This window comes from Neopelma chrysocephalum, unplaced genomic scaffold (assembly GCF_003984885.1).
Source record: "Neopelma chrysocephalum unplaced genomic scaffold, ASM398488v2 Primary Assembly neopelma1_22, whole genome shotgun sequence".
In the NCBI taxonomy this organism is placed as follows: Eukaryota; Metazoa; Chordata; class Aves; order Passeriformes; family Pipridae; genus Neopelma; species Neopelma chrysocephalum.
Window position 1 is genome coordinate 5395446 of NW_020897689.1, and position 27708 is coordinate 5423153.

Here is a 27708-nt window from a genome sequence, read left to right on the forward strand (position 1 = left end):
GAAGGATTTCAGAAGACAAAATGAAAGACTAGGTATTTTTTCTTTTGATAATAAAGACAGTTTAAGGGCATTAGTCTTTCTCCTTTTAAAAAGGAAAACAAATTTCAAACATTAAAATCCACTGCTGTGTTACTACAGCATAACTCCAGCATTTCTTGAAGGAAAGAATTTCTAGCACAAACAGAAATCTTTCTACTTCTTATAGTAAAGAAACTTGAGCTGTCCCTCCAAAGTTAATTCTTCTGAAATTTACATTTATTATTTAGAACTACCCAATTAAATTAATGTATTTTAAATGACTTCTGAATAAAGAGCTCAGAAAATCCTTATTGCAGATAGCATCAGAATTCTTTTGGTTCTACAACACAAGAACAGTGGATCTCCATTGAAGTATTTCACATCATTTGCTAAAGACAGTCATCCCTCTCCCTCCAATCCTATCATGGGCAATTACATGCAACTTTTAAAAGCAAGCAGTTAAGTATTACCAAGGACATGATTGTCAAAATGCAACAGAATATTAAGGCCAGTGAGTAATAACTGAATATTTATAAATAACAAATGTCTATTAAAGCCTGCTTTTTCAAATATAACCGGAACAAAAGCACAACAATTCTGTAGTGTACCAAGTGTATATTTCAATTTACTGTATGCAGTCTAACAACAAATTTGGTCATAATTTACCAGATATACATAAATGATTTAAGAAGATTCAATTCCAAGAAAATAAGTTCATACTTGAGGAAAAAAACCAACAAAACAAAAACAAAACAAAAAAAAAAAGGAAAATACATTAAGAATGTAGAGCCAGGTCCAGTTTCTAAGTATTAAGTGAGCAGTATCCTAATAAAGCAGATTTAGGTGAATTTCAGATATATATATACTTATATATATAGACAGATCTACCAATTGTAAACTATGGTTTTAAAAGGGATAAACGGGATGGAAAAATCTTTATGCTATACTTACATATTCACAAAGCAGAACATTACTTTAACGTTTAAAATACTTTTTAATTCATATCATTTTTGCCCAACTAATTTCTACTTTGGACCCCACCAGAATTACACATTACTCATTTCAGTCTAGAACAATGAGAATAAAATGTATTCTTCAGTGTAAAAAAGGCACCCCTCCCCTCCCACCCTCCCCAAAAAAACTAATCACGTCAGGTTTACAATGATGTGGAAGCTACCAATGAAACAAGTGGATGATAAAAAAAAAGCATTTTAATTCCCATATAACTGTAGTTCAAACTTAGCTTCAATCAGCAAAAACATTATGTCTTAACATTATGTTACTGTTCTATGGACAACGGTAAAGCTTGTCTCTTTAAATACATACCAACTTTGATCAGATGGAGCACCAGTAAGATTTTGTCTGTCAAAGCATAATTCAAAGTTATCCACACAACTACCATAATTTAGTTATCTGATATAAAATAGGAAAAAAATATACTCATTTTAAAATAAACAAAATTGAAAAATATGGTGACCCTCAATTGGTTTTTATACAGTACTGGCACACTGGCCTAGCTATGTGTCATGATAAATGCTCTGCATATTTACTCGTTGTGACATAATAGTACACCAGATGTATTGTTCCAATGATTGCCTGAATTTGTTTGCCTTAGGCTAGACAACACAGAGGAATTTAAGGTGAAGGTGTAATGCCCTCCCCTCCCTATAAAAGGGGCCTGAAATCATTGGTACAATATTACAAGCTTAGGGGGAAAAAAAAAGTCTACGTGGCTACAAAAATTCAAGTTTCAATGCCTCCTAGAAAATCTGAAGCAAAGAGCATAGGGAGTATATCCTCCTGAAAAGTGGACAACTCAAAGAGTATTATTTTGCTTTGGATTTTTTGTTTTTCTTAAGAGAAATAATTCCAGCAAATGAGCAAATTAAATGTAATTGGTTTATATCAAATACTAGCAACAACCCATTAAGTACAAAAGAATAAAAAACAGTTTGTGTTCATTTTAATGATGAACGATGGGCAAAATAGCCTAGCGTTCAATTCACATCACAAACTAGCCAAAAAGCGGACAAGTAAGAAATTATTGACCAAAGAGTTGTTTAATATGACACTTTCTCCATTCCTTGTATTTTTATTTTGTGGGACTGAGGTATACACCAGGGAAATCAAAAAGTTTGAGAGAAGGGGCACCTTAGTGGGAAGAAACATTATTACATCAGATACCTTTTAGCATGACTGTCTCTTTTGACTGTAAGTGGCACAAGAATTACCCATGCTCTGACCAGTCTATTATTTTCATTATTGGTCATTTCTTCTGCATTATCATTTTGAAACTGATGAATCCACAACAATCTTCTTTAAAAACAGATGCTAAATTAATGCCATTAACAACTTCTCCAGTGCTTATCACCCATACCACCTGCCAGCACAGAGCAAAAAGTTTTCAAACCAAATTTCAGTATGGTTTTGGCAATATCTGTGATGCATATTTAGATGATTGGCTTTCACCTATCAGGTTATGGAAGGGATAAAATTTGTATGGCAAAAACATGCTTGTGGAAAACGAGCCACTACCCCAAATTACCTTCACTGACTCACCGACTCACTTCATAGTAGAAGTGGATTTGGGAAAGCTGTCTTTGCATTTCCATACAAAGTTGCAATTTTCTTCATTCATGTTAACAGATACATGAATGTGTAACATAATTACAGTTACTACTATGTCTGAATAGGACCCAAGTAGCTATAGCCTATAAATAATAAAAAATACATTTTTCTTTTGATAACTGACTGTAGATGTGAGGACTCTGTATAATTCAACCAAATGGTTGTATGCTGTACAGTCCTGTGCAAATATCATAAAAAAATTAATAATCCTTTTTTTGCTATAAGGCTTTGACCCTACATTTTTCACAGCAATGTAACTACCATCCAGCCTGTACCATATTTTGCAAGCCTTCAGTCCAAAAATTCATATAGTCAAATAGTCAATCCATACAGTGTCCATTTGCAGCACCCTGAAGTCATATGATCTGTCAGTCATCTAAAGGCATACAAACTTCCCCAGCTTCATCCCATCGGGACTGGTCATTCTGTTCTTCTACATCATCACCAAGCTCCTCATCACCTTCTCCCACTTCATTTTCCTCATATTCTTCATCCCTAGGGAAATCTGTGTCCTGCACCTGGTCTGCTCCTTCTTGCCCTCCAGGTTGAGATTTATCTGCACAGTCTACACAAACTCCATAACGTCGTGATCCATGTCTTATTCCAACGCTGGCTGCTAGCATGAAAATCTTCTTACACACCATACACTTATACTTTTTATCCTTTTTATGCACCTGTGGAAGAGAAATTTTAACAGGTGAAAATACACATCGCAAGTTACATTTGCATACAGTACTAGAAAACTACTGATAATAACAATAGTAATTACTAACACAAAAATTCTTTTTGAACATTTCCAAGAGATACCCAACACTGTTCAGAGTAAGAGAAGGACTACTAGAGATCTGTTTATGTATTCCTCAACATCCATGAGCTAATTCCCACAACCAAATTGAACACTTGCCTGTTCCATATACAGGTGAGTGTTCAGTCCACAACTACTCACCCTACGGAGCAAGACTCAAAGGCAATGAAAACAGCGCTTACACTGCACACAGGATAATATCTAATTTAGAAAACTGTCTTTACAATTTTAAATTCTAGAAACATTTAGAATGAGCAAGAGTTATTAAATTCTGTGTAAATTCAAAGAGCAAAATCCTTCTTCCATGACATCTTCATCCCAACGTGACCAAAACCGATATCAACTTTCCAGGTCCCTTTAGTGAGTTTTTTGTCTGTATGTGAGCCTGTGTGTAGAGTTAAAAGGCTGTTGTTGACTAATTTGACTAAATTTTAATTTTCAATTTGGAACTATGTTACTTGTACATGTAACTGAATTCAGCAGCCGTGTATATTAGTTATTATCTACGAAAAAATTAGGTTGAAGACTTCCTTCTTCTATCTGCTGCTTAAATATCTCATTTGAGGTCCCATTGAAAAGTTGCCATTTTAGATAAAACAGAAATTACCACCCAGATGAGAAAAAAATTAGGTCAAGATACAAATAGTTACTTCAGTCCTACTGTATAATCTGTATAGCTGATACATGTGTTTTCCTCAGCCTCTAGACTTACATGAAGCAAAATGTTTGAGATTTGTTGAATGGAAAGGGGAAAGGAGGGGGGGGAAAAAAACAAACAAAGAAAAAGTATTCAGACTTCAACAGGGAAAGGACACTTGAGTTAAAGCACAGAACTAGGCTGAGCTCATTCTATAGCTATTTTCATGGTCTGACTTCACCTCCTCTCCTGAAGAGAAAAAGAAATCTGGTCAGATACTGTAGGAGAGAAACCTGAAGTCCCACTCTACTCTTCCGGGTAAACTGACCATCTCCCAGTGTTGCTGTATTCTCCAGTGAGCTGCAAAGGAAGGAGCAGCTGCTGCTACGGCCATCAAGGAGGTGATAATGCCTCAGCCTCCTCTGGCACGCCATGGAGCTGCCCTGCACCATCACCACCTCCCCCACTGCAGTCACCTGCAGACACAACAGTTCCTCAGACTCAGTAACATCACAGGTACTCCTGGCCCTTTAGGCATCTAAGCCTTCACCAGATGGTACAGGAGGTGAAGAAAGGCAGCAGTGGCAGGGTGGAAAAAAGTGTATCTAAAATTAGCAAAGTCCAGCAGAACATAAAATGCTGATTCTAAAATTTACACAGGAGCTATTAACATATGCCTTCGTTACTTGTAGAGCAGTTCAAGAAACACTAAAAAATTACTACAGGGGTCCTATAAACATCTTCTAGAATTATATCCAGATATGACTCAGGTTATTACTTACTTTTAATAATATTACTGGCTAACAAACTCAATTTCATTATAACAGAAGCTAGAAAAGAAAGTTTGGAAGACTTAGACCAAAAGCTCTTTTCTGCATCCACATGAAAACATAGAAGCTTTCCACTTTTTCTACTCACTGAGGAACAAAAAGCCAACTATGGGGAGGCTATGGAGACTTACAGAACACCTTTGTGAGGAGAGTAAAATGGTCCATTGATTCTCAAACAACTGAGGAAAGCTACCAAAACCACAGAACCATAGAATGATTTGGGTTGGAAGGGACCTTAAAGATCATCCAGTTTCAATGCCCTGCCATAGGCAGGGACACCTTCCACTAGACCAAGTTGCTCAAAGCCCCATCCAACCTGGCCTTGAACACTGCCAGGGATGGAGCATCCACAACTTCTCTGGCCAACCTGTTCCAGTGCCTCACCACCCTCACAGTAAAGAATTTCTTCCTAACATCTAATCTAAACCTACCCCTCTTCAGTTTGAAGACATTCCTCCTTGTTCTGTCACTACATGCCCTTGCAAAAAGCCTCTCTCCATTTTTCTTTTAGGTTCCCTTCAAGTACTGGAAGGCTGCAATTAGGTCTCCCCAAAGCTTTCTCTTCTCCAGGCTGAAAAAGCCCAAGGACCCTTCCTCCAAGGAGAGGTGCTCCAGCCTTCCAATCATTTTCATGACCCTCCTCTGGACCCAATCCAACAGGCTGATGTCCTTCCTGTGCTGGGGACCCAAGAGCTGGATGCAGCACTCCAGGTGGGGTCTCAAAAGAGCAGAGTAGAGGGGCAGAATCACCTCCTTCAACCTGCTGGCCACGCTGCTTTTGATATAGCCCACAGGATACACTTGGCTTTCTGTGCTGCAAGTTCACACTGCCAACTCATGTCCAACCTCTCATCCACCAGCACCCCAAAGTCCCTCTCTGCAGGGTTGCTCTCGATCTGTTCATCCCGCAGTCTCTACTGATATGGGGTGTTGCCCCAACCCAAGTACAGCATCCTGGAGAAGTGCACTTTACCCCGCTCCATGTACTAACCTCTTTTGTCTATCTACAAAACATGTTGCAAGATGAGATTTTTTTTTTTTTTTTAAAATCACAGCTTGGAGGAATGTTATTACTTTTTCACCACCAGTACAATCTTGCTTTTATTACTCCCCTAAAACACACCTTGGATTTTGTACAGTAAATATCATGATGAAGGCAATTTCTAACAGACTAGATACAAAGTACCTGCAAAATACCTAAGACAGATAACACTTTCTCTGGCTCCTCAGATAAACAAGTACTCAAGTCAAATCCTGAGTTATGCAACATGCACAGGACAGGGTAAGCTGAACTGCTGATTATGGCATTGGTAGTCTGTCAGACAGTTGTTTACTTTCTGCATCAGATATTTTTCATTCTTTGCTAAATCTTAAAAGCAGATACTATACTATAGCATTGTCTAGTTGGGAAATAAACATTTCAGAACTACCCCAAGATATTGTGCAATTGTTGAATTAACAGGGTGCCCTCACAGAAGACGGTAATGCAGCATTATAGAACAAAATGTGCTATTCTACTGAGCAACACTAAGCCAAAACTCCCTTTTGTTATCTACAGAATACTTACATATACTGCATTTATATCGTGTCACTTTCAAAATAATCTTGAAGTTACTAGAATTCCAGTGACTCTCTTAATTGACACTGCATTTTCCATTAAGAATACAAGATATATAGTTATCACAAAGATGTTTATCTTCATTCATTTTAGATTACGATAAAACAATTTACATTATGACAAATCAGAGAACAGCGTTTCTTCCAACTACCAAAACATGCGAAAAAAACTAAAAACCCCACTCGACACACATACGCTTGCGATTACCTACCAAGGAATGTCTCTTTACATGCTCTCTTCGTGTAAACAGCTTCCCACAGATGTCACAACTGAAAGATCTCACGCCTGTGTGAATGAGCAAGTGTCTCTTTAGTGTTCTTCTGTATTTGGCTACATAATTACAGTGTGGACACTTCAACTTGTTCATGATTAAAGCAGAGGAATCGCCTACAAGATAATAAGCCATCAGGAGAAAAGAATGAAACACACACACAAAAATATTTCAGTATGTTCCGCCTGTCGCACAAAAATAAACAGGTGCCAAAACAATAAAGCACCCACATGACTTTTCAACAGCCAAATCAGGACAATGCCTGTCTGCAGAAATCACAAATGCTGGTAAGTTCTGCCTGTATGATCCTGCTAGAAAAACATCTACTTGTAACCAAAGTATTTTTACTACGGAAGTACAAATCAATTCCTTGAAAAGTTGTCTTATTTCATTAATAAGTTAACTACAACTTAGCGGTATTCCACTTTTCTAGAGGTCATCTATACCAGAAAACATTTTCTTCTGGATTAGAAACCCTCTAACTTTGCAGGATTTCGACAGTTACAATCTTCTCTCCCAATATTTTATTTAGAATTATGTCCAGTAACTGTCTGCCAAGATCTGACTTGACAAATCAATAAAAAAAAAGGTGTAACTAAGCAAGAATGAATATTGACAAAAGGAGCAGGACAATAAGAGGTAGCATGATTCTGAAATAGTTGAAAAGAAAGTTATTGGTTCAGATCTTATCTATTTTCTAGTTAGAAAATAAGACTTTGGTCTAACAGTAGGAAAAAATTGAGAGCAGAAAAGAAACTTCCAGAAGTAGCAATATCTCATTTCTTCCTTATGATGGAGGGGAGCTCTTTACATATCCTTGCATCACAGGTAACACAGTTTGCTCAAAGGATATGTGCAAAACAGGTTTGCTACAGCTGCCTATTACTGTGTGAAAGAGAAGAACACAGGATGCTATGACATGGAGAAGGCCACACAGGAATATAAGGATGATTTTGAGAATATGATATTGGCTCAAAACATACTACAGGTGAGATAATTTATGAACATAATCATAACCATCTAGAAGCACCCAAAAAGTGCTGACTAAGGCTATATGATTATGAACAAGAGTTTCTCATTTTCAGGCTGGGAGAAAGAAAACACAAGTAATTGCGTGTTACGTGCATGGGCCCACAGGCATGGGCCCCAACTCATCTAGAGTTGCCTCCTCAGAGCTTCAAAATCCATCACAATATGGAAGTTAAGTTTTGCTAACATTCAGAAGTTTGCTTTGGTATACTGGAGCACTCAGGCAAGCTGCATGTCAACATAATGTCACACAATAGCTTATATGAAGAAAAGTAAGTCCTATGCACATCAACAGGGGTATAATAGGCAGACATCAGGGCTGTAAGATATATGGGGCTTTAATGATTTAAGAACAGGCAGACCTCCTAAGACTCAGGTTCTAATCCCTTGACTGCTAGTAAATTTTACCTTCTGATGACCCAATTTCTTCCACTGTAAAAACCCAAATAATTTGAAGTAAACCATAAACCACATCCCATAATAGCTCAAAGTTACAGAGAAGAGGTAAGCATTATTATTACCCAGGCCTTAAGATCCTCCTTTTATCCAAGACTTTATGTATTTTAAGGATCTAGCAACAACTGTTTTAGATCTGGTGGTGCTTTTGGTAGGTTTTCAGACAGAAAAATAATTACAGATAATTGCTTGCTTGAACTGACAGAAGAAGACTTAATTACAGCTGCACAGAACTCAAAACCTTTATTGCAATGAAGTTTTTATTTTGATAGCGAGACATATGCCGAGATCTCCTTTTAAAATTATATTTAATTTCTTATCTCCATCATCCAAGTGTTCAATTTCAAATGCCATATATCTGTAATTATCTTAGAAAAGGGGAGGAAGCTATCAGGTCATTAAAGACCTCGGGTATCTTCACATTCAGACACAATAAAAGAGGTGACATAAATCATGTTCTGTTCTTATTCTTCTATACATTTGAATTCCTTTTTCTCCCTCCAAGGAAATCCTCATATTTACTTTATCCAGAAAGGCAAATGATATGGAAGAAGATTAAGTGTTTACATAATCTTATAAAGCTTCAAACAAATTAATCAAATATTACAAGCAGTGACGCAGAAGACAAAGAACCCCTATGAGAGGCAAAAAAGAAACTTCTCTCCATCAGATACTTACCATTTTCCCAAGCTTCTTTTGGCCAAGATTCTGGCAGCAGTCCATACTTGAAGTCACCGGAAGTACCCGGCAGCAGTCCATACTTGAAGTCACTGGAAGTACCCGGCAGCAGACCATACTTGAAGTCACTTGAGGTACCCGGCAGCAGTCCGTACTTGAAGTCACTTGAGGTTGCTATTAAAGACAGTCTTACTTTAGCTTCCCAGGTTCTAATGAGTCATGCTGTTTAGCAAAATATGTATTGTTTAACTGTGACAAAGAAGTTTCTAACCTTAAAATAGTAATAGTAGTACTTTTTCCACAGTATTCAATACTGAAACTAAGAAATAACTGCACTCTTAATTTCATTGAAATGAGATCTTTGAACTATTCTCCACAGCACCACTTCTCCTTATCCAGAGAAAAATTCAAAGCTTTTCTCATACTACAGGAACTTTTACAGTAAGGATATTTATTCCTTCACTACTATCATGACAGGGCTACAAGGCTTTCTACTGGATTCTCATTACAACTGCTTTGGGCAGTGACTTCATCTGGTCTGCCACAGGCAGTCTAGTTGGTACAAAAGTAAACATTTTCTACTGGAGGTATGATTTTTTTTCATTGCCTTAAAATAACTCTGTGGTATATATAAAGTGCTTAAAATACCTTTATTTATGTAAAGTATCCTACAGCTGTGTCTAAACCCTTTTCTGAATAATCATCTCCATTATTCCATAACCACATCAATTCAACAGACCATAATTACTTGGAATATATCAGTTTAAAAGACTAGTTTGTGTATTTACATTTGGGCTTTGGACAAGATCTTCATGCAGTTCATGTTGTCTTTGCATCCACTTTTCCTCTTTAAAAGAACAAAACCATTCAGAAGTGAACAATGCCTCAAAAAGATCCTTGCTTGATCAAGGGAGGTGATTGTCCCATTCTGCTCTGCACTGGTGTTGCCTCACCTTCAATACTGTGTGCAGTTTGGGGCACCACAATATAATAAGGATATAAAGCTATTGGAGAGTGTCCAAAAGAGGGCCATGAACATGATGAAAGACCTAGAGGGGAAGTTCTATGAGTAGCTGAGGTCACTTGGTCTATTCAGCCTGGAGATGATCCTTGTGGGTCCCTTCCAACTCAGCATATTCTGTGACTCTGTGATAATTCTATACTTTTCTAACAAGTAAGAATTACATCAGTGAACATGGAATCACTACTGCAGAGCACAAAAAAGAGAGCTATAAATAGTACACAATGAAGCTGCACTAGGCATTTGACAAAAATCGTATTTGTGGGGCAAAGACCCTTCTGGCAAGAGTGCAAATCAATTTTGCCCCCAGTTCCCAAGACAGGAGGTTTGTTGGAAGACATGAACTTATAAATCCATTACCTTCCTCACAGGCAAACATGCTAAAAAAACAAACTACAGTGGCAACTGGCAGATTTCCTTTATCTGTCTGGACGATGCTTGGGTCCTCACACTGGATTCCCAATGTCACCATTGTGAAAAGTCTTGAGAAGGGCTTAATAGTAAATAGATGCATTATTGTTTTCAAGCCTGAAACTGTACATTTTTCAAGTCCAAAGACATTTTTCTTTACCCCTACACTGCTCATTCTAAGGATTTTTTCAGGAAAAGAAATTCCCTTAGGATAAACTAGAATTTCATGCAGCCAGTAACAAGCTACACAAACACTCACGACTTGTAGTTTTACTGGAGAAAAGTACAGATTACAAATCCTCACAGCATTAGACATATACAGTAGTTTCATTTACTGCTCAGGCAGTGTTACAGCTGGCAGCACTGGTTTTGTCTCCAACATAAGACAACAGTTCAAAAGGACATCACCTAACAAGTAGGAAGCTTATAATTCTATCCTATCCATTAGACAATGGCAAATAACAAGCAAAGCTGAATCATGACTGCCAAACTAGGCATTCCATCCGAGCTTTAGAAAACAAGACCTTGAGTAGATGAAGGAAAAGAAATACCAGTATTTTAGCTCATCCACCTAGCTATTTTGGTATAGAAAGAAAGAAGCGGAAAGGGAAGGGAAAAAAATCTCTCTCCTTTAAGAAACAAAGCAGTGAGGAAATTTTTTTTTTAATTACTGACTCTAATAGCTGTTATGTCCAAAAGAGGCAAGAACTCCTTATGCTAATTTGGACTCCAGCAATGGCATCTCACAACAGCTCAAGGAATAGAACACAGATACCCTATAGACATGCCAACTACAAATTCCTTTGAGGTGAGCAGCAAAACTTCCTTCTGTAATACACAAGAAAGGATTAGCAAGAAAGCAATGTTATACAGTTCTGGGAAGAGCAAAGATGACTTGGCCTTAAGGCTAAAAGCCTGCAAATAAAAACAGGCTTCAGGATCTAGCAGAGGAAAAAAATAAAACAATCTTTATAATCTGTTTAAAATATTAGATTTTTTCTTTATAGCTTTTTCCCCCTGTAATAGAACTGACCCATCTCTAGCTGAACAGTGAAAGGTCAGCGATGAAAATATTTCAATCACTTTTTCCCCTCTTGTGTGAGAAGTACTTTTAACATTAGCAGACCATTTATGCACAAGGCTGGTATTGAAGTTTGAGGGAAGTTAGGAGCTCAAATCAGTGCATAGGTCTAGATCTTGTCATAAGACTCAGTACAGAGCCAAACAGATTTAAGAGGTGTTGTCTAGTGTAAATAGTAGCTACCAAATCTGTCTACTTCCAACTTGAAGAGAAAACCTACTATAATGTGAAAGAACACCAGCACAGATACCACAAGAGATAAGAGGTTGTTACATACACTTCAGTCCCTGCACAGTACAGGACTAAGTAGATAATAATTAAACCTAATGCTTATTCTTAGAATAATTCGTTGACCTAGAAAACCTACTTTCTAGATTAAGCACACATATAACGTGTTCAAAACAAAGCCACAAAAAGGCATCTCTAACATCTAATTGCTGATCCATACAGGTAAGACACAAATTACACAGAGACTGGAAGCTGGAAGTGCAATACTTGGCCTCTACTAGCTTCTCCAGGTGGATGTAGAGCTGACAGTCAGGTAAGTTTCCAATTGTAGCTGAGCCAACCATAAGGAGTTACAGACCCCTGTGATTCTTAACAATCTTCTCCAGTTCCTCCTCCCAGAAGGCTACTGCCCTCTGAAACCTGCTTGCAAAACCGTGGATAGTCATCATCTGACCTGTTCTGGTCAACTTAAACCCAAACGATCTTGACAGGAGACTGGAAGCAACTATGTATACAGTTGTACTGGAAGACTGGGGGTGGGGTTCAAAGGGGGAAAATATAGACTGCAGTAACACAGATCTTCAACACAAAAAATAAGCAAAAAGCTGATTAGAAGAAATAGTGTTCTGTATCTGCAGACCAAGCCATCTGACCATGACTTCTCTCTGATCTAAGGATACCTTTCTACAGTTTAGTTGATTTCTAGGAGGTATAAGTTAATAATACAAGTATCATTAGCCTCAAACATTTACCCATTCTTCTAGCCTGCACAGATAAGAGGCTATCAGTAACACGATCTTAAAAAAAGCAAATCAACAACAAACCTAAAAATAATAAAAAAAACCAGAATCCAAATAAGCTGATTAAATATCAGCTCTAAAATTTTCAAGATGTCAATTTGCAAGACAGACAGTCCAAAATAAAATCGTGTGATAAAGCTTTTGTTGGTGCTGTAAAAGCCCACACAACTACTTAATTGTATGTTCTACTGCATTTGTTCTCAGGAAAAAGGATAACCAGGAGTCAGAAACGCAGATTTTCAGTTTTGAAGGCAAGAGGTAGGGGAGCATCACCAGAAAAAGACAACATATCCGACTCAGAGACATCCTTAGTATGACAAGTTTCACTCTTTTTCTGTAACCAGAAATATGCTGATCTGGGGGGGGAAGAAAAGGGAGACATTACTGAGTAGGGAATGATTAAGGAAGAAGATCAATTACAGAAGTCACTGAACAGGTCATTAGAGAAAGGGATATGGACATAGGGTGAGCTCAGGGAGAAGATACAAAACTTTGTATTAGATATAGTTGTCTGTAGTGAACTTCTCTTTTCTGTATACATATTAGCACTAGAAATAGTGCCAAAATAAGAGAAAAGAGAATACTACTATTTTTTCCACCAGCTTTTCTGACACGGACTGCTTATTCAGATCAAATAAAAAAAGACAGAAAGTAGACAGGATAAGCGATTAGCTCATAGCTTTCAAGGATTGTAAAGAAAGCAGTGGTAATCTACTGATACAATCTGGATTGCTATTAGAGAGCTGGATTTGTTGGTTATGTTAGGCAACATGACAGAAGAAACAGCACTGTCAAGACTGACATACTAGGAAGGTGGGGGAAAGAATATCTGGCACTCCATTTGTTCCCAGAGTATTTCTCACATCTTTAACCCCGTTTCTTCTGAAAAGGATTATTCTGGAAGCACATTATTGCTCAACTGCCTCTTGTAACAGAAGGCTCCCCCAGACACTCAAGACATCTTGCCAATTCAGTCTTACTAATACTTTATCTATTGCTCCCAACTGCTCTCCATTTTTATTTCTCATTCACAAAAAAATGGTATATTGTCTTAACTTTGGAGTCAGATCTAGCACCAACTAATCATCTGCCAGATGACCACCAACTGATGCCAAACATATCATCCACTTGCTTTTCAACATGCTTACCAAACATTCCCTGAAAAACTCCTTCCCAAGAAAGGGAAAGCTGTTTTGCTCATCTCTCTCCCACAACGGCTACACAACTGAAACACAAGATATTAAAAAGTTTCCTCATCCACGTGTGGGGGAGTCAGTTGCTCTTATGTACCATCTTAACTTACGGGGTTGCTGCCATCAGCATCATCACTATTTTATAAGTAAAAAAAAAAATCAGCACTTCAGATTGGTAATTTTTTTTAAAGTGAATGCATTGCATGAGACAGAAAAGAAAAAAGCTTTTCAGGCAGAAAAGGTCTGTAGACACCACAAAACCTTCTTCCCCAAACCATTCACAAAACAAAAAACCAAATTCACAGCAGTAAGACACAAAACATTGCTTCATGTTGCACGGTCAACAACAGACCATACCATGAAAATGTGGGAATCTGCTTGTCTTTGGGATCATCCCTGGGAGAAATAAATTTAACGAACGGGGAAGAGACTGACCCTCAGATGTTGTGATCTCTTTAGAGGACTTCTAAAAACCTACAAGGCCTTCAATACCAGATTACATAGGGAACGGGGCAAAAAAGAGGTTAAAGGTCCATCAAGGAACTTAAAATCTTTCAATAGGGTATCAGCTGGAGATCTGAGGAAAATCTGCCTGAGAGTGATACTACCACAGAAAAGCAGGAAAAGCGCTTAGTTTTCTTAGGCTATTTTTATTTCCTTTGTAACTCAATCAAGTCAGGTTTATCTCTATAAGAAATATATGCATTTCCAGATAAGTCCATCAATCTTGACTTCTTCAAAGTTACCTGTCTATAGTGTAAAGTCCTAATCAAGTTGTTATGCTCCTCCCTTGTATCATAACAAAAGCTGTGACCAGCACTGTGTTTTTTGTAAGCACGTTTAGCTGGCTATTTGTATCCTTCTGAAAAGTAATTGCTTCTACAGCAAGCTGAATTAAATTCCTTAAGAACCCATACAAAATCATTCAGGAACCCTCTTGTTCCACCAAAGGGCTGCATTCACTCTGCACTTGTTATCCTTTCCCTTGCTCCCACCACAATACACGACACAGCAGTAACTGGCCTGAAAATCAAGGTAACACATAATCCAGTGGTAGCTTCATAAAGCTACTGCAATATTGCATACAAGTCTCCTAAAAAATCAACACAATCAGCTCTGGAAAGCATGAGCAATACTCCACAGCTGTTCTGAAGCCTGAGGAGAGGACACATACACTCCAAAACAGGCCTAGACAAAAAACATATCCAAGAAGTGATGAAAATTGACCAAAAAACCCCTAAGAACCAACATTAAGAATATGATGAATTATATTCACTGAGTTTTTATGAACTGGAAACTGACTATGAGATGCTGACTGCACAGTTACCATGGTAAATGGTTAATTGTAGGACGCACGATGGCTATGAACAGTAAAAACTTTTTTAGCAGATTACCAACTAGAAGGGAAAACATGGACATAGGCAGTAACATTCAATATTTTAGTTAAACAGCTACTTGAATTAATATAGCTAAAACTGGAGAAGCCTTGAAAGCTTAAGCAAAAATAAGTAAATATAAGATGGTACATGCAATTTCAAATCCATTTCAACTTTATGGAGCTTTTTTGAAATTCATCAAAGTGCTACTTTTACAGAGAGTGTTAAATATAAACTCACTGGCAACACAGGGTAAAAGGAAGAAGCTGACATATCCTTACAGATACCTGTAGGAAAACTCACGTTCAACAAGGAACAGTTTAACATGTTTGCTTCACTGGGACAAGAGGGGTAGCAGATGGTTCAGAAAGCTTTTATTGTTTATTACTTAATACTTATCTACCTGTACCCAACTGGGAAGTCCATTTACTACAGAAATCAAGGAAGTGGCTTTTGGGATAATTTTTTTAGTGAAAGGAGTGTTCTTAAATAGGCTTCCACCATATCTACAGTATTCCCCCCCCCCCTCACAAAAGAACCAGACCAGCCAAAACCATAATCAAGGACACAGGAACTCACTTTGCACGTAACTGACAGCTCACAACCTCAGCTAGTGTTAGTTATTCCCATCAGAACATGACAAAGCATAATAGCAGAAGCTCATTCTTTCCCTTTCAGCAACCTAAGAGACAGTGCACTTTTTAGCTCTCATCATAAGAATTTGCTATTCTTTATTTTTCTTCTCACAGCATTGTCTTGTATCTATTCCAGATGATATTTTCTTCTGCATTTTTACCTCCCAGTGCCTATATTATTTTTGGTAAGCTTTTCATCTCCACAAGAAATTTAATCCAAAACTAAAAAGTTATCGTATAACCTGCAGGTTACTCTACAACTCATTCTTGACATTCTTCCAACACTCCACTCCTCCCTCTTCCACCTTTTCTTGGGCATAGAGGCAGCAGTTTAAAGAAGAATGTTTGAGAGTGGAATCTGCTTGCAGAGCAAAGAAAAAGAGACAGCAGTAGAGGAGAAAGAACACCAAAAGGCTAAAGCACAGAGTATGGGTGAAAGTGAGCTATTATACCAAGCCCTACTTCCAATCACTCCTTGCTTCACACAATGTGCATGCAGAGAAGAACTTCATAAAAGGTATAATTGCAAAAATATTAGATAGGGCTTCCAAGAGTTCTAATACTGACAGAAAATGTAATTATGTACTTGGGAACACATATGCTCTGAAAATACCAAGGAAATTGTTAGTTGATGGTATTTTACAGCTCAATAAAATAAACTTCCCCCTGCAGTCACAGAACTTGAAATGGTTTTGGACAGACACCACAGCACACATTCAGTATGTCCCTAGTCTCCAATACAGTTCTCTTCACCAAGATGCTACATGGATGTATTTCGTAATTTAATTCTTTAGCATAACAAGCTACTGAAAACCTCGGTGCTTCTGTCAAAAAAAAAAACAACACAAAAAATAAAACAGAACTAAACTTGTTTAATCATTACTGACTGCCCATGTCCTCCATTATTTCTTCAAGAAAGCTCCACAGAACACATACAAATTCCACAGAAGGTAAACAAGTATTTCTTTCTGTTGCTAGTGACATCACTTAGTAGACATATCCTCTGTATTTCCATTGGTAAAAGAGGTTGAATATCCACCCCACAGAAATCAAACAGAAATCACATTCTAAATTGTGTCAGAAATTTGATGTTTGTGCAATTTATATACAGGTCCTCAGCTCCTGCTCCAGACCTTCTGCTGCCCTTTCTCATGCCACTGCAACTATATCGAGTAGTGTAGCCCAGCACAAGCAGATTTGTTGTGTGGGTGCTGAGGACTCAACATCCACACTATCTGGGTCTAAAGGTGCTTTACTTAAGGCTAGATCTAAGCAGGTGCTGTGGATCTGAGGTCTGTTAGCAATTGGCATGTTTTTGAAACATAGCTTCTATTGTGATTTCAGCTTGAAAAACCCGGTACAGTCTAGGAAAGCTTAGACAGTAAGAGAAGACCAGGAAATTCACTTTACAAGTGCACACTCCCAAGAATAGCTAAAGCAGATCTACCCAGAGTTGAGAGATGAAGGCTTGAGATAGGCGAACACCCTGAAGCATTTGCAGAACAATGTTAGCTCCTCAGCACAGCTGCTTCTGGGGAGCTGCTCTGGTTGTCACACTACTTGCTAACTACAGGGAGGTATCTTGTACTGGAGGTACACATCCATAGTGCACAGCAGTGCAGACTGGGACTGTCACATGTCACCGGTTGGCACTGCACAGCACAGTAGGGTCACCACAGCACAGTAGGGTCACCACATGCCCACTGCGGCACCGCTGCTTCCCTATGGCCCCCAGCCCCACAGGCAGGGGTAGAGCTCCTGGAGGAAACAGAGGACATCTACACCACCTTCATGGTTGAAGCAGGCATGTATTTTAATCTGCTTTAGAAACAGACACATCTAAAGAACTTAATTCCAGCTATGTCTCAAATATATCTTTAATCTGACTTCTACTGCAATACGTTTTCAAAACTGCTAAGTTTTGAAAGTGATGCAAATTACCATAAAGGTAAATGACAGTATTTCAAACACATACTTCAACTATTCATACAGCATAATAATAATAATTTACAAAACAAAACCCTGGACTTAATTACACTGCCCCAGATCGCAATTACACTGTGAGCAGTCTACTGCTTATAATTCTTTGTGTGACTTTATTTGTTTAACAAACAGATATTTAACCCTATTCTACCATTTACATTAATCATAGATCCTTAAGGAAAAAAATCCTATGAACTCAGTCACTCTCAGGATTTGTTTAAAGCATCGTTTAACAAAAATATATTCCCGTCTAATATATGTCATTGTGGCATCTCTGTCCAATGTTTCACAAACCTGCTTTAAGTGTTTCTATTATAGTAGCCAGGATTACTCCATCTTGTAGGTTCTCAGACACCTCTATAATAAAAATCAGCAGAATGTTGACTTCACTTTCTGAGTGATGCTCAGGTGAAGGAGATTACCAGAAAAATCATCTTCTAGCATAGAGAAGGAAATGACAAAGGTCCCTGCTCTCTGTGCAACCAGCTAATATTCATTAGCCAACAGTTATCACTCCTTGGTTTTGTGCCTAACAGTCACCACAGATTAAATGTGAATGTAAGAATTTTAGTTTGTACCAGCTGATAAGGATCCCCAATTCAAGTACCAAACGCAAACAGCATATTCCATCCTGCACAGCACAGCACTGCCATTACTCTCTCCAGCAGAAGATCACTGCTGTGCCCCAAGGCAGAGAATCAGATTAATGATTCAGTAACATGATTACTGTGCTGACTTCACTAATCCTATCCAACACACCTTTATAAAAGTTACACTGTCAGGTACTTCATTCAATACTTTATTCAATACTTAAGTTTTCAAATAACATGATCACATTATGCAATATTTACCTGCTTCTTCTTTAATAAATGACAGATCTTCTTCTGGATAGGGGACTGACGGTTGCAACACTGAGCAATCTTCTGAGTTCTCTTCAGTATTAGGTGGTATATTATAAATAAATCTCTTAGCAGTTTGGTTTTTCCTTCTTGCTTTTCCAGGTTCTTGAACTGATTGTCCCTGTGCACCCATGTCATTCCACACAAAAACTTTTCCCTCACCTTGAGATTCATTTTCAGCCATTTCAGGTGAGCTGTCCTGGACCCAACTGCAGTCATTCATTTGGTAGCTTTCCATTTGGCCCTCATCAATTGGGTAGGGATCATTCTCGGTTTTTATGCTACTTGCCAAGTTGGTAAGGTTTCGTGTTGCCCAGAAGCTGGCAACTTTCTGATCCCTCGGAGACAAACCATCCCTACTAACAGATCTTCTGTTGTAATCCACTACAACGGTCTCTGGAGCTTCTGACTTTATACTTATGTTTAAGGCATCTTTAATGAAGTTGCGGCAGGACTGGACAACCTCCGTCATCTGAAGGTAGCTGGCCACCGACATCACTTCAATGGCATTTTGGCTCGTAAGCACGAGGTTACCAGAATATAAGAAGTCCAAGATGACAGAAAAACCTTGAACAGCAACAACGTCTAAATAGGTAACAGTGGTTTGGTTCCGGCTTTCTTTGTTTGTAAAGCAATACAGAGTCTTAAAGAAGCGGCTGCCTGCAACCAGGATGTTCTTGTGAGCTCTGAAGACCCTCCCACTCACCACAATATTAACATCACAAAGAATGCCTTTCTTCCTCTGCTCGTTGAGCTCTTGCAGGAGCTGATAGCAGTAAGAGTTCTCGTTTGGCCTACTGTTAAAATCACAGTATCCTTCATTGTTCAGTTCTGATGGTAACTCTGCCTCCTGCAATTAAAAGACCACAAACATAATTAGTGCTTAGTGAACATTCTTCTTAGTCCTCCAACACGACAATAAGGATATGAAAATAAGCTTAAGAAGATAATTTTAATCAAACAATTTTTTATTATTTATGTTCTTGGTCACAAAGGCAGACAGGAATGTATAATTAACAAGCTATTTTTGAAAACTAAGAGTCATGATCTCGTTCTGCACCTTCCACCCCCAAACTTGAATCAAAATGAACTAGCAGATTTGCCTTGAGGGTAAAGGAAGTGAAATTTCAGCCAAAAGTAAGGAAAGATTTAGTTGAGTGTGAAGTACTTGTTATTCTTAACCCACGTATATAAAAGATTCAGGAGCCTCTCTTTCCAAAGATTTAACTAGATGATTCTTCTTACGTATCCAAACACTTATTCTTCCCTAGAAATCTCCACTTAAACAAGTAAGTCAGAATCCTGATAACTGACTAAACATTTTCCCATGCTGAGAGAAGAATACCTAAGGCTTAGGTCTGTATCTCCCAATCTGTCTTGAATGTTTTAAAGAAAACATGTTGCTGGAGTAGATATAATAGCAGATACATTTCTTATACAGTTCTGCAAATTAAACATTTACCATCTACTTTCTAACTATGGCAGGTTTAGGATTAAACAGAAACAGTATCACATAGCAAGTAGACAATACTGCAGATGACCAAAAGAAATACTTAAGCTTCAATTAAATTACTTAATTAAGACTGTCTTGAATCAAACTTCACTGAAACTTTCCAGTGGCAACACCTTTAAGTGGTACATATTTTACAGATGCAGCCTTTTTAAGATGTGATCTCAAACACAGCTTCAAAATGTTGCTAAAAGCTGACATTATCAGCCAGTCCAACACCAAGAAATAAGTCGTTATTAAAAATTAGTTCAGACAGTGAGAGGCTGGTAAGCATCAAGAGATCTGAACTGGATTTTAGAGCATTTAGAAAACCATGCTTCAGAGCTGCTACAAAGCAGCAGCTAGAGGAAAGCAGAAAACAACACAGACTGGCATACTTGAGACCATACTTATATGGGTTGGCATATGCTGCCATCAAGAACAAAGACTATGACAGAGTCTATTTTATACTGGATCTCCAATATTTCTCTTCCCTAAAAATAAGGAGAGTTCAAAAGTGGATGGCTCCAATATGGTTTAGGATGAGAGAAGATCAGATTTTGCAAGCTACAACACTATTTTCTCCCCACATTTAATAAAACATCTCACTGATTTGGGAGCTAGAGGTACTGTTCAAGCTCAACAGTCTCAACATTATAGGTCAAAATCAGCATTAAGAAGGTAAATATTAACACTGTCATGAGCCCATAATCTATACTGGGGCTAAAATATATGGTGTAGAAAAGCACTATCCTTAATTTGGGACTATGGCAGAAACCAGCTATATATATTAAAAAAGTAATTTTCTACCACACAGGAATTAGTAGATTAAATCACCTCAAATTATAATCCCAGTGTGGATCACTGGAATGACAACTGAGGCTGCAACTACATCTAAAATGGTGTTTACATCTATAAGCAGCCAATAATGCCCAGTATAACCAAAACAGAAACTGTGCCATTTCAGCATCTCCTGAGAAATCATTTGTTTGCTATCACATTCAAGCTGCTTCTGCATCTCTACCCTTCTCAGACAAACAGTTCAGTGAAGAGGTAAGAATAAAAGCAATTAGGCTTCTATGTGAAAACAAGCAACAGTTCTTTATGCAACCTCAGCTTAGTTTTTTCTGTGTACTCTGACAAACCCCAAGCACTCCTTCAGATCAGAGCTCTGAACAGAGTATGCCCCAAACATATGACAGCTAAGTCTGTCACTCTTAGTTCTCAGCAGATTTCAGATCTGGACTAGCTTCCTGTCAATCCAGCAACAGAGCACTACGTAGTTTCAAAACACCAATTACACTGACGTTGGATCAGATTAAGATGAAAATTATGGTACCCTGAAGTGTTGTCACTCTTGTCAATCATCAGTGACTCGCACCTCACACAGTAAGTGTTAGGTAGATGCTATGATAGCTGCCAATTTCATTCTCTGAGAACACGTTAAATACCACATAAATTTAAAAAAAAAAAACAAACCACACAACAAAACAAAAAAACCACTCCACAACAATCTGCAGCAGTTCTTTAATTTTGACAAATGTCTGATTAAAGAATGGAGATAGAGTACATTTTAACTGAGCAAGTATACATACCCAATCAAGCTGGGGGGAAAAAAAAAATTGATTTTTACAATGTCTTTTTTTTTGTTTCCTGAGAAAAGGATAAGCCAGCGTGGTAAAGAAGATGCAGATCACAAATGCGATACGGAAACGCAAGACTGAAATCTTAACTTATGAGCAGACCAGAAGGTTGAGGGGAAAAAAAGAGATATTACATAACTGATGTCCAAGCTATAGGGGTATGTGTTGGGGGAAGAGATCAGTCTCACAGGTTTACACTGCAATACTAGAAACAACTGTTTAACCGCTGGTATGGAAGCAGCTAACCCTAATGCCACAACTCAAATGAAATAGAGTCCTGACATCTGAACAGTTACCAAACATATGTACACCAAGCGTGACAAGTAGAATTGACATTTGCTATGAGAAAAATGAAAAAAAAAAAAAACCAAATTATATCACTTAGAGTGTTTTAAACATTTGTACAGGAAAAAATACTATACAGTTCAACAGGAAGCAAGGTGCAGAAAATAATTACAGGAAAACAGTATATTTGCAAACTTCTGTTACTGACACAGTACATCCTCTGTTCTGTTTTTCTGATGAGAACCACAAAGTAATGGGATTTGCTTAGATATCAATTATATTTTCAGAATACAGACCATGTATTCCCATGACCTATCTCAACACCAAACCACCTTATCCTTTTAATAAAAACTAGTAAGAAATGTAAGATAAGAATCAGCACAATTTCATTTCAATTTATGGAATTTACTGCATTCTAAGTCAAAAACTTCTTTCCATGGGTGAGATTGAGAAGCAGTCTAATAGAAGCGAGACTACTCAAGAAACTAATATTATGCTCAGTTTTGAATAGTTGAGATCTCCTGAATACACCCAAAGATGTATTACTATTTTATGTGTATAATTCAATAATTAAACTTGCCTAAAAGCTAATAGGAGCAGAAACAGATGATCAAAAACTGCTATAAGAAACTTGTTTTTCTTTCTCCTCCTGTTCCATCAGCATACTCTGTCCCTTGAAGCAAGAACAGTGAGGGCAGGAAGAAGAAAAAAAACACCCAAACCAATCTAACCATAGATTCCTTCTCAGCTGTATGTATATGAAAAGTAATTATGCCACATTTTTGTAATCCCATCCCCACTACCACATCTTACTCTACAGCAGGTTCCCTATGCCCCCAAATTAATTCTTGTCCTGACAGATGGATATTCTAGCAAAATAAGCTATTAGTAGCTTCTTAACCACGTGCAGCTACAGAGGAAAAGGATCTCAAAATGATGCCCCGCTGCCATTGTACAAGCCACAGCATCTCTGAAAGAAAACTCAGCAATTTAAAATTGTTCCATTAATATCAAATTGAGGAGTTCAAGATGAGGTAAAAACACTACATGAAAATACAGTAAATAATAGTACTTACTCTGACTTCCTCCTCAACTTTTTTGCTCTGCTAAGAGTAAGTTAAGAAGTTAACTTAGAACACTGTAATGTAACTCTTACATCTGAAGCACGACTTCCATTCATCACCGCTCACATAAAGCAAACAATTACAGTTCACATGGAAAAAATAACACATCAAAGGCCTTCCTCCTTTTGGAGAACTTCTGCTTTAAACCAACATGCCTGTTAGGCTGGAGAAAGCTTTTCTGGCAGTATTTCCAAAGCTTAGCTTCAAATTATGTCCAGAGAGAAAATGTTTTAAGAAGCTGGTTTAAGGGTAGGAACCCCCAGCAGCCAATAAGTCTGCATTTTATAGACCTAAATTCATCAAAGAATTAAAATATTTTGCAGTGATTTCCCAGTAAGCGTCCATTTCTTAAAAATTTTGCAACACAACAGTCCATTTATTAAAAAAAAAAAAGGTAATTCAAGCTGATGATAGATTTCCTTAAGCTTTAATATGGAGACAGATTATTTTAAAAACTGAAATAGAAAAAAAGCCAAGAATTTGGTCTTAGAAAGAAGTATCGGCTGACAGCTCAATACCCTTGAATTACAGCAGCTGCAACCACTTGTGATGTATTTTGGCATTCCAAATTAAATGTATCCCAAAAATAAACTGAAATCATCACTCATTTCTTCACGAGTGTAATATCCAACAGACCTATAGAAACTTCCACTGCTTTACTGTCTTAACACCTACAATTTCCTTTCTGCACTTGAACAGTGGCACTTTGCCATATGTTTATTAGCAGCTGCTAAACATGCCCTGCAGTTGAGGCTTGTCAAGTCCAGAATACATGTGTGCTGTCTCTAACACAAAGGCTGAAAGATCTCTCCAAAGTTTCATTAAATCTAAACAGCTTTGCTACCTCATTATGTATGTTGGAAATACCGTCAGGGTACAAATTACCTACTTTTGTTCCAAGGATCTGGTATCATGGCATTAAGGAAAAAAATGGGGCTATTGTTTTGGTATTAATTTAAACATACGTATCAAAAGAAATTCAAGTGCCATTAAAAGTATGAAAGGATACGGAAATTAAACATAGAAGTGGAAAGAAAACAGAAATTCTTAATCAGATTTTCGATAAAGCAAGTGTAACCTGGAAGTGCACCACAAAGAAAACTACACTGACTCCTGAAAAAACGCAATTCCTTCCCTGGTGAGAAGTTTTTAACCAATATGTAATTGCAGAGGGATGCACAGAGGACTGTTTACCACTTGAAAACACCAATCCCTGTACAGCTACCTTTATCCAAACCTTATCTTTAATACAATGCAAAAGAACCACTGACTCATCTATCCTACCATTTAGTTTATTATTACAATTACTACAAATACTTTTTCTTAAACCATCAGTGGTACAAAAGCAGAGGCTCATTTTTACAAAGATTCCCATGACAATGAAAGGTCTTCAAATAAACACTTACAATCTTCAAATATGTACTTATATTAACTCTTAGGCTACTGTGATAACAAGCCAATATTCTGTCCTCCTTCTACCCTCCTGGTATTTAAGAGTTTTACAGCAGATTGGGGATAGGAGGACAGAAAGAGCAAATAGTAAATTAACTAGGAAAAAATGCTTGGAATAGGTTTTATTTAAATGCACCTTAAATGGAGTGAGAAAATTCCAAAGGCGGCAGGAATTAGCAGCATCTACTAACACAGGAGTCTACACAGTGACAGAACATACCTCTACATGGTTAATCATTCACAACTCAAAGTCAGGAACTAGGCAACAAGACAGTAAGGAATATACTGTGATAACGTTATGCAAAAATTAACATTTTCAGATATAAAGAGGTAAAAGAAACTAAGAATGAAAGTTTCATAATTAGAAACAAGTTACTGAAAGTGTGTTTGGCTAAAACACTGCAGAGTGAATAGCAAACACAGATTGGAGGAAACTAAGACGACGACCTACTGCTATGAAAGTAACAGTAGCTGCCTTAGAAACACACTCACTGAAAAGGCAGTATTAATCACGAAGGTGAATGTTGCATTTGTAAATCCAAAAATAATATTTTTGATAACCTGAATTTGGGCACCATAAGGTTCTTCTTGCAGTCCCGCAGCCGTTTCACATAAAACTTGCATACCTTTTCCAAGTAGCTCTAAAAAAACTTACATTCACCTAACATTTTATCAGTCATCCTGATATCCTACCCAAACATTTGAATCACAGCTCTTGTCCAAGGTACCCTGAGCTCCTTAAAGCGCTCAAGCATTAAACTCAATATAACTACTGCGTTACATTTTGGGCTCCAGACAAAGCTATACAACCAAGGTGGGTGTCGTAATTAAAACTGAGTTCTAAATGGGGAAAAACAGAGCGATGGGGGATTAATTCCGGCTAACAGCCTAACAATTCAAGGACTGGCCTAACCTGAAGCACACTAGCTAATGCCCGGAGGCAAGTTTAACGCCAGCGAGGCGACCAAGCGAACGAACTTTCATCCTAGGAGAAAAGGCTGCAGAACGCTGCAGATTCCGTACGAGTATTCTTTAGGGGCTTTTCATCCACGTATGTTCTAGAGCAAGCCCTGCCTCATTCGTGAGAGCAGCCAAGAAACGCGCTGATTTTAAGTTCAGCGGGGAACGGGAAGAGTTTCACTACTCCTAAAGCGTTAGAGGAGCCCTGGCATAGTAACACGGCTTTCAGGAAACCGCATGTTTATCTCAAACACACACAAGCGACTGCAAACTTCTTGCTCAGCAACTCAATCCAAAGCAACGCAATCGGCAAAAAAAGATTTAAATGCGAGGAACTTGAGTACACGGAGTTATCCGATTAGCGCACCGCGGCCGTACCGCTAAGCGCAGTAGCGCAATTCCAATTTCACGCTAGTGAGTCCCAGTTTCACAGGCGGTCGCTGGCCGGACACTGCCCTCCCTCCGCCCGTACCGCAGGAGGAAGTTGTAACGAGCGTATTTAAATCAGTGCTCTGACACTGGGATTCCTGCGCAACCTTTTTTCCCACATCGCCGGTTTATCTTCACGAGATAAACAGATGAACGAATGGAAGCGGCACACACCAGCACCAGACGGATAACGGGAACCGGGTACACACACGAATAGCCACGGCTCGGGCTGTGTTTGTGTGCCTGCGTGCCACGTGCCTGCCCGCAACCAGCGGGACAGCCGCCCCAAATCCCAGAGAGAGGGGGCTCCTCTCCCGCTCCGGACTCGGCGACTCAGAGCACCGCGGTGTGCCCAGCCCGCCGGGCAACAACCGCCAACACGGGCAGTCACGTAAAAAAAGTTCACACACGTGGGCACGGAAAATCCCCACCTATACGAAAGGGGAAACCGGGACCGCCCCGTCCCTCCCCACCGCCCCCTTGCCCATGCCCATGGCTATCCCCATGCCGCGCCGTACCTGCTCGGCGCTGCCGGGCTCGTTGAGGCGATGCTCAGCGGAGAGGTGGTGCCGCAGCAGCAGGGTGCGCTTGTAGTTGCGGGTGCCCTTGCAGAGCTCGTCGTGTCCCCCGGGCAGGGGCCCGCCGGCCATGATCAGCTCGGGGGGCGCGGCGGCGGCCGCGGCCGCAGTACACCAAGCGCAGGACATGAGGCCGGTCTCTTGGCAGTAGTAGAGCCACGGGAACTCCTTGAGCCAGGAGCCCTGGAAGGAGATGTGCAGCTTCTGCAGCAGGGACTTGGGCCTGGCCAGCGGGAAGTGCCTGATGCTCTCCCCCTCGCCACTGCCCTCCGCCTCGTCCCCGCCGTCGCCCCCCGACCGCCGGCTGCTGCTGCAGCTGCCGCCCTCGGCGCCGCTGCCGTCGCCCAGGCTGCCCCCTTCGCCGTCCTCCTCATCGTCGCTGCTGTCACTCAGCGAGCCCCCGTCCTGGACGAGCTCCTTTCCCTCCAGCAGCCCCTCCGGCTCCAGCCCCTCCGCGCCCTCCAGCTCCATCTCCTCGTCCGCCCCCCGCCCATTGAAGTGCTTCCGCGGCCAGGCCGCGGCCTCGCAGCCATTGTTAGCGGCGGGGTGGGCACCCAGGAGCCCCCCGCCGCCGCGGAAGGCCAGAGTCCGGCGGTTTCTCTCGGCGAACATCGGGCCGGCGGCGGCGGGGGGCGACGCCGCGTCCTGGGGCAGCAGCAGCTCCTTCTCCTCGGCGGCGGCGGCCTCCAGCTCCTCGGCCTCCAGCCCCTCCAGCTCCGCCTCCTCGTCCGCCCCGCGCCCGTTCAGCGCCTCGGGGTCCTGCCGCTCCCAGGCCTCGGCCCCCGCCGCCGAGGGGGCCGCCGCGGGGGTGACGAGGCCGCCGCCGCGGAACGCGAGCGTCCGCCGGTTTATCTCCGCGAACATGGCGGGCGCGCCCCGCGCCCCCCGCCCGGCCGAGCGCTCCGTCCGCCGCGGGAACGGGGCGGGGGAAGGAGGCGCCCGGCTGCCGCGCGGGGGCGGCGGCCGAGAGAGACGAAGCGCGGCCGCTCGCTCCCCACTGCCCCGGGTCCGGCCTGGATCGCGGCGGGCGCGGGGCTGCCCACAATGGATCCCGCTCGATCGCTCGGCAGCAGCGCTTCCGTCCCGACAGGCCCCGGATCGGGTCGGGTGGCAAATGAACAACGGGCTGCGCCCACAATGCACCGCGGCCG

The 27708-nt window shown here is 40.0% G+C and overlaps 1 protein-coding gene across 1 annotated transcript; it reads right to left on the bottom strand.

The window, feature by feature from the left end:
- Positions 1–616: 616 nt before the first annotated feature.
- ZBTB10 (zinc finger and BTB domain containing 10) lies at positions 617–27708 on the bottom strand. Its single transcript, XM_027688676.1, has 5 exons — positions 26498–27708; positions 18550–19447; positions 8971–9144; positions 6748–6923; positions 617–3320 (listed from the first exon to the last, which is right to left on the bottom strand). Exons 1-5 carry the CDS (start codon positions 27419–27421, stop codon positions 3015–3017), a joined length of 2478 nt encoding a protein of 825 aa, XP_027544477.1. The 5' UTR covers positions 27422–27708; the 3' UTR covers positions 617–3014.